The 8,633-nt window shown below is 36.8% G+C and overlaps 1 protein-coding gene across 1 annotated transcript; it reads left to right on the forward strand.

Annotated features, from left to right (window-relative positions):
- Positions 1-535: 535 nt before the first annotated feature.
- On the forward strand, positions 536-2,111 carry LOC111993894 (AT-hook motif nuclear-localized protein 20). Its single transcript, XM_024025727.2, has one exon. It carries the CDS (start codon positions 1,056-1,058, stop codon positions 1,917-1,919), a length of 864 nt encoding a protein of 287 aa, XP_023881495.1. The 5' UTR covers positions 536-1,055; the 3' UTR covers positions 1,920-2,111.
- Positions 2,112-8,633: the final 6,522 nt, after the last annotated feature.

Raw genomic sequence — 8,633 nt, forward strand, 5'->3', positions numbered from 1 at the left:
CCAAACATGCATTTATATCCTTTTTACTAGCATAATTAAGAAGTAAAAAAAAGGCAGTAGCCACCATGTAAGACATAAACGTCAATCTCTAGCAACTTGCACAATCAAAGACCTTTTTACAACAATTTTTTATTACTAAATTGATGGTGGGGGATGAATTTGAGGCCAAATCAAACAAAAATGTAGGGCATAGACTCAAAGATCATGTTCAAAGAGAGGCATGGAAAAGGTTGTGAGAGCAAGATATAGCAGTAATACTCGGTCCTCTCTCCTCTTATATATACGTTTGATATGTCGTGGCCCAAGAAAACGACGTGCTCCCCACCTGCCCACGCGCACGCGACCCCACAAAACCCTAATTTCCAAGAGCCCTAAAAGCAGAGCTTACTTAAGAGAAGAATTAAAAAAGAAAAAAGAAAAAAGAAAAGAAAACCTGGCTCCTCAAATCACAACATAGCTGACAACAAAGGAAAAGAAAAAAAAAAAAAAATACATTCTCCTCATTTGGTTTTGTTTGTAGTTACTATTTTTATAATGTATTATAATAATATGTTATAGTTAAATTTCAATTCAATCTCTACTTAGTGCTTTAGTTTATTCTCTCTCTCTTTGTGCTTGATTCTATCAAGGGTTTTTGCATCAGTTCTATGTTCTCTCAGCTGAGATCACTTCTGGGTTCTTACTCTTATTAATTCAGCTTAACTTGTTAAAGGGTTTCTTTCTTTCTTTCTTTACTGATTCCTTGTGCAATTTGAATGTAATTCTCTCTTCTCACAAGCTTCTCTTCCTCCTCCTTCTCTCTTACTCTCTCTCATATAGTGAGCATATTAGGTTATAGAAAGAAAGAGGTAGCTAGCCCTTGGTTTATTGTTGATGAACTATGGGTTGGGATTGACTCTTTTTATCTCAAATTCTCTTACAAAACATAGAGTAGTACAAAGTAGCTAGCAATCCCATATCTTGGTTCACCCTTTACAAAAAGATCACGACCGATTTGATTATAGGGTCCTCTTCTTTTCTTACCTTTTTATAATTTGTTCCCTCAAATTGCAAGTATGTCTAACAATCCGTGGTGGGCCGGTCAGGTAGGGCTGCCGGGCATGGACCCAGCCGCGAATTCTTCTATGGCAACAAAACGCCACAGCGAGATTTCTATGAACGAAAGCAGCGGCAGAAGTAGTGGTGGAAGTGATGATAGAGACAACGGGGACGAGCCTAAAGAAGGCGCGGTCGAGGTTGGTACTCGTAGACCAAGGGGCCGTCCTCCTGGATCTAAAAATAAACCCAAACCACCAATCTTTGTCACTCGTGACAGCCCAAATGCCCTCAAGAGCCATGTCATGGAGGTAGCTGGTAATGCTGATATTGCCGAAAGCATAGCCCAATTCGCTAGAAGGCGTCAACGCGGCGTTTGTGTACTTAGCGGTAGTGGCTCTGTCGCCAACGTGACACTCAGACAACCTGCTGCGCCTGGCGCTGTAGTAGCACTTCACGGCAGGTTTGAGATTCTGTCTTTGACTGGAGCTTTCCTTCCTGGACCTGCCCCTCCCGGCTCAACTGGGCTCACGGTGTACTTAGCAGGCGGTCAAGGGCAAGTTGTGGGAGGAAGTGTTGTAGGGTCACTAGTTGCAGCGGGACCAGTTATGGTGATTGCTGCAACTTTTGCTAATGCTACTTATGAAAGATTGCCTCTTGAAGATGATGATGAGGCAGGCAGTGGGGGTCATCAAGGCCCCGGAGGAGGCGGGGGAAGTGGATCGCCACCCGGAATTGGAAGCAGTGGGGGACATATGCAGCCCAACCAGTTGCCTGATCCTTCATCCCTGCCTGTTTATAATCTCACACCAAATCTACTTCCCAATGGGGCACAGCTTGGTCATGATGCTTTTGGTTGGGCTCATACAAGGCCTCCTTACTAGTAGAAGATTTTTATCAATCTTCTAGTCTGTTGAATTTGGATATCAATGTTAATTAGGGAATGAAAAGATATAGGAAGAAAGATGTGTGAAGAAGAGCAACCATGGTGTTCTCAAATCTCAATGTATATTAGGCTTCTTTGTCTTGGATCCTTTATGTTACTTAATTTGCAATAAAAAATATGATTGGCGTCTTTTTTAGTTTTTTAACCTAAAAATGAATTATAATATCTTTGTCTAGTTTCCTTTTTACTAATTTCTGTTGTTTTATGTTTCTTTATTATCTGTATTGAATCTTTATGAATTATAGTTTAATCTGATATGATGGATTAGACTTGGGAGAAGAAAAAAAATCAGTTAGTTGGAGAGGCATTATGTTGGCAATGTTTTCTGTTTATGCTAATCAATACTTTCAAATGCTTTAAGGTTGCCTCTCACTTTACTCACAGAAGAACTGATGCTTGCCTTAGATTTCAAGAACTGATTTATGACTTATTTTTTAGTTTTGTTGTTAGGAGTCTAACTGTATTGAATGGCATCTAGGGTTTGTTATAGTTGCATTTTTGGCTTTCAGTTGCACAAACAAAAGAGTAAATGAGATGAATAGGAAGAAGATTTCCACTTGGGAAGCACTGATGCGTTGAGGTCTGTGTCTAATTTTAACAAAGTAAATGTCGCATTTTCATAAGATTGCAGTGATTATTCATTCCACTAAGAACTTATGGGGTGTGAAAATATATAAAGGGTTTCCATTTCTCTACCTGTAAATCAATTGTGTCTTATTCTTTATTTAAAAAAAAAAAAAAAAAAAGATTCCCATGATGAGGTATGGGCTCTATTTGTTATTTTAACAAGTCTAATCAGTTAATTACTTAATGGATGACATTATTTTCTTTTGTATTCGGAAGACATTTTATATAGTTTTCATGCATTATATGCAACTAATTTTAAATTCAGTGTGCTCTCTTAGAGACATTAAACATGTAATACTCAAAATTTTTAAGGGAGAAAAGGAAAAAAAAAGGCTAGAATATTGTTTTCTTTAATTTATTGTATTTAGGGCATGGGGCAGACACAACCTTGGCATGGCACAGAGAAACTCCATCAATGCAAATTGAATGGTACCTATTTAGGAGAAGAGTAACAATTAAAATAGAGTTTCTTTGAAACTTGTTTTCTTTGTCCCGTTTAACCCTCAATGCCACATATTGCATTCAACTCTAGCTAATAAGGCATTGTACAGCCCCACCTTGTGTTTTCCAAGCTAAAAAAGCAGTCTTCATTTTCTGCACGGCTGGACTATGCGATTTTGAGGAAATGAAACTCTTTGCTGATACTCCCAGGTGTTACATTGGATAGGCTCTTCATCAAGAGAGTTAGATCTGTTCCATTTATATATAAAGTTTCAGAAGGTTTTTTAACATGACAAATCTTTTGGCAGAAAGGGGGATTCCCTGTCAATAGCCAAGCAAAAGAAATTTCAAGGTGGCAACTCTTGGTCCGAGATCTATGTTTTCATGTCTCTACGAATAAATTGTACTATGTTTATTTGAGTGAAAATTATGATTGTTGACAGCATGTGTCTTGACAAGGATAACTTTTTTTGTTAAAATATTCTCCCGATTGCTTTCAAATTTTGTTTCTTCTTTTGTTTTTCCTCGTCATTATTATTGATGTGTTGTTATCCTTCTCAACAATTATCTGGCTGTATTAATTGGGGATGATTGCAATTAAGTGCATCATGTGCAAACATGCTTTGAGCACTAATTTCTTAGTTTCTGTATATTTGCCAAAATTAAAGTTATGGACTAAAATACTTTTAATAGTTTCATTTTGAAGTAACACCGGCCTGCTGCTACAATTACGTACTGTTTTATCACAATCTCTAGCTTACCTAAATTGAGTTTGCCTAACACATACTGGGTCTTCAACACTAGAACACACGTATGATGCATTCCCTGTTGACTATTTTAATCATGTTTGGAAGGCGAGAATCACACATTTTACAGAGCATTCTCAGATGAAACCTCTCATTCAACCTCACACAACTAAATAAGATTTCAGACTATTACAACCAAACTCCCACATGTGTGGGAGTGTATATAAAATACCCATAAATCACCTTCTAGTCTTGGCACGCAGAGTGCTAATTGTTTATGTGATAATTGGAATATTGCAAATTTTCTATATAAACTTTATAAATTAATGTATTAATTTTAAGGACATAACTTAGGTACAGAGTATAGTATCTTAGATGTTGTTCTTTAGGTTTCTCTCTTAAGATTCAATCATATAGCTACTTAATTAAAAAATACACTTTCATCCCATGATAAAAAATTCATATGGTAAAATCTTAAAATTGGAACTTAAAAAATATCACCTAAGTACTGTACTTAAATTTTGTTTTAATTTCAAAATATAAGGCATAATGTAATTAAAAATTGTTTTTATTATGTTGTTGATGTGCATTAATTATATTCATTGTCATTTTAATTAGTTAATAATTTTTTGGGAAATGTTAATAAATGCCCTTAGGACACTAGTTAATAATCCATTTAAAGAAAATTTTTATGAAAAATGAAAAAAAAAAGTAATTAATATTTTGACAACTTTTTTCATTTTCCATAAAAGTGATATCAAAATTTTTCTACAAGGGATTATTAACTAGTGCTCTAAAGGGACTCGTTAGTATTTCCCTAATTTTTTATAAATAAAATTAGTTGTAGTTTTAACATTTACTTAATTGTTAGGTTCGAGTTTTGAAACCCTTGTAAAATGTGCAAGCGTGCTGACCTCTTCTGCATCGCAATTTACTCTCTTCAAAGTAGGATTATAACATAATATGGACCACCATTGAGGAGTATTGTTTGAATTCTACAAAATGTTTGTTGCTTCAACATCTCCTCTTTTATGAGATGGGTCCGTGTTCAAATAACAATTGTCAATTTTACTGAATTCAATGATTCATGTTCTAAGTATACAACAAACAAGTTATTAAATACAAAGGGCAGAATTAAACTATGTATATTTTTGTCAAAGTCAGCTTTGTGGATTAATTAATTACCTATGTCAATAGAAATTTTAAATTTTTATACAGATATATATATATATATTTATAATCTTTTTGCAGGTGATACTGCCACTTCTAGGAGGAGTGAGCACCTCAACCCTAACCATGCTTCGAAATTCAGGTTTCTCCATTTTGTTTTTATATTCCTTGCTTCAGAATGTATGCGGCTTTTTTATTGTTTGGTCTATAGTAATAGAAGGTATCTGCTTCGAAAGTGGTTTTAATTCCCAGTAAAACTAACTCATATACTGGGGGATTTGATCTATAGCGCAGGATCTAAACATATTAGCGAAAAAGGAAACTTGGGCTTTCCTTCTTGAAATTAAGTAACTTATTTAGCACCAAAAAAAAAAAAAAAATTCAGCAATAATTTGGTGTGCCCTCAGTCTGTGGTATGAATGCTAAAACTGAAATTACTCAAATACATAAATAGTTAGTAAAAATAGAGGGCTACGGTACGGAGTATAAAATTATATTTTACAATTGAATGTGCATTTCACCAAGCCCACATCTTTAGTCATCTCCAATTGCATTATGAGAAAGGATCTTGGCTTTCTTCCATCCATGAATTTCCAAGTAATTGAAAGGCTAGATAGCAGGAAAATTATGTTCATGAATTTACATCATATTTTTTTTTTCAGGTTTATATCATGTGTAGTTTGTCGCTAATATGCCAATGATTTCCAGCTTAACCTTCCCATCCTCTTTTTTTTTTTTTTTTTTTTTAATGCATTCATATATAATAATCTTTAATTTTGGTTGTGTTTGATATATGTTTAACGTTTTCCATACTGTGGGAATATTTTTGCTGCATATGATATTTATTAGGTAGTTGATCCAATTTTTTGAATTCCGTATGTCCCAATAGTCAGATCTTGTTAATTTATAAAATAATACCCTGGCTGGTAGCCTAATAATATATGTAATTGACACATTTCATTATTGCTTAACTAGTACCTGCTGCATCTATTGTGGTCTGCTCCTCCTCCACATGGACACAACTGAGGCACATGCTAATTAGCATTACCATTTACTTCTCTAAGAATAGAATCCCTAAACCAGCCTACAATAATCCACTTGACATCTTAATTTTAATTAGAAGAGTTTCAAAAATTTCCTTTCTAGGTGTTTTATAGGCCATATATACATGAATATGCATATAAAAATAGGTAGATATATAAAACAATTTCTTTATGTGCTTAACCAAAATAGCATATTCAATATTAATGCTCCAATTAAGTTTTCTCATTTGACCTCTTATAGTGACTCTATGGTGCTTTTCAACTCTATGTAAGTTTTCCACAAATGACAACAAACTTATTTCAGCAAGCAAAAAACAGAATTGCTTGTCTTTAGAGGGTTGTCATGACCCACAAAAGGCATCCTGGCCCTAGGGTAAAATCATTACCTTGAAGCAGATGTACTTTTAAAACCTACTGTTAGAGTTAGTCATACAAAAATGGAAAAAAAAAAAAAGGAAATCTTTAAACTTCAATCATTAATAAAATGTGTCTACATTATGCACCCTTCAATCACACTAAGACGACATTGATGGAGAGTGTCTACATTATGCACCCTTCAATCACACTAAGATGACATTGATGGAGATTGCTACTATAAAGATTTCTTTTTTAAAATTTGATATATTTCAAGCTGGAAATAAGAGTAGATGATGATGTTTTCATTATTAGAAATGAATTGTTTGGATATGATTATCAGAGAGAAGAAACGTTTTACGGTTTTAGTAATGAATCGCGTGATGAAAATAGAAGTGCAAATTTCCTAGGGCCAGCAAAAGATTTCCAAAGTTGATAAAGTTAAGCAAATTTGCTTTGATTTCCCTACTGGTAATTTAATCAACTACTATCAAAAGAATGTTCTTCCAAAAGGATCCTAGAGGCATAGCAACAAGGAGGACCCTCTTCACGTGGACTCACGTGTTATAGCTAATAAACCTTATTATAATATTCTTAGCAACTTGGATATAACATTCCACACACTAAAGTCACAATATTAATGGACCCTAGCTAGCTCCTGCGTTCAATAATTTACTAACTCTTTATTTCATTAATATAATCTTCCTGTTAGAGATATATATTAAACATATATTAGCCCAATATAATAGGCTCAAGCCCATTCCTGTTTGTACTAGTAGTATAGGGTTTAGTCGCCTATATATACTCATGTTAGGGTTCATTGTAACACAGAGGTTATTGTACTACACTCCTACACAATAAAGATGTAGCCCTTAAGGGATGCCTCCGTGGATGTAGGCCGTCAAGGCTGAACCACGTAACCCTCGTGTTCTTGATGTTCCTATTCTATGCTTCCTCTTCCGCATCCACTCTAGCATACACAACATGGTATAACACATTGCGTTTGATAATATTCTCCATTTAACATGGTATCAGAGCTAATATTCAACATGGTATCAGAGCCAAACTTCGTTCTTGGCATCAAACAAACATCTCTACACAGCAAAGAAGATTCTCACGTGCATACCACCATTTGAAGTCACACATATTTGTCTGCTGGATCCAGACTCCACAGCATCTCGTAGCTACCATGGCTCTGTGCTGTGTCAAAATCCAACAACCTAGCAAGCCGTGACTCACCTTACAGATCTGCGCAAATCAATCCTTCGCCTGAAGAAACCAACCCCACAGACGTGTCCCACGACCTCCCGCGACGAAAACCCAGAAATTCGATCACCCAAAGCCTTGTCACGCGCCTCCACGCGCCGCAGGAAGCTCCGAAACCTCCACACGCGCCGCCACGATTTCCTCTTTTGTAGCTCATTTATAGGTCACACGCGCCGCCCTATCGGCCATGTTGACCACCGATCTGCCTACAGCAGAAATCTGGCTTTCAACCGCAGTGGCACGCGCCTCCACGCGCCGCCTGGGATTCTGGCCTGTCATTCACGCGCCGGTGGACTTGTCACCCTCCTCCACGCGCCGAAAAACTGTTGCTGACATCATCCGATGACGTCATCTTTCCACGTCAGCACATGCAAGCCTTTGCCACGTCAGCCCTAATCCAGTCATCACCACGTCATCAGCCACGTCACTAGCCACATCAGCAGTGTCGCCTCGTCAGCACCACGTCACCTGGCTGACCGTTGACCCGGACCGACCCGACCCGGACCACCTGGATCTGACCCGTAGGTACTGACCGTTGACTTTGACCAAATCCGTTGACTTTCGTTGACTTTGACTTTTGCGTTGACTTTTGACCAAAAGTTAAAATTTCCGAAATGGCCTATCTTGCTCAGTTTTTCGCGTAGATTCCAATTTTGGACTCCGTTTCTTCATTTGGAACTCCGAAATTGGTCAATTGGCACATTCTTCATTTTGGTTTCTTCAAAGGCATTCTTCAAGGCAACTCTGAGTGATCTTCTCATGCTTATCCAACCTCAAGCCTTCATCGAGCTTCCACCTTGAGTTTGAGGGAGGGTGTTAGAGATATATATTAAACATATATTAGCCCAATGTAATAGGCCTAAGCCCATTCCTGCTTGTACTAGTAGTCTAGGGTTTAGTCGCCTATATATACTCATGTTAGGGTTCATTGTAACACAGGTTATTGTACTACACTCCTACACAATAAAGATGTAGCCCTTAAGGGATTCCTCCGTGGATGTAGGC

Source organism: Quercus suber, unplaced genomic scaffold (genome assembly GCF_002906115.3).
Source record: "Quercus suber isolate HL8 unplaced genomic scaffold, Cork oak 2.0 scaffold_164, whole genome shotgun sequence".
NCBI classification, from domain to species: domain Eukaryota; kingdom Viridiplantae; phylum Streptophyta; class Magnoliopsida; order Fagales; family Fagaceae; genus Quercus; species Quercus suber.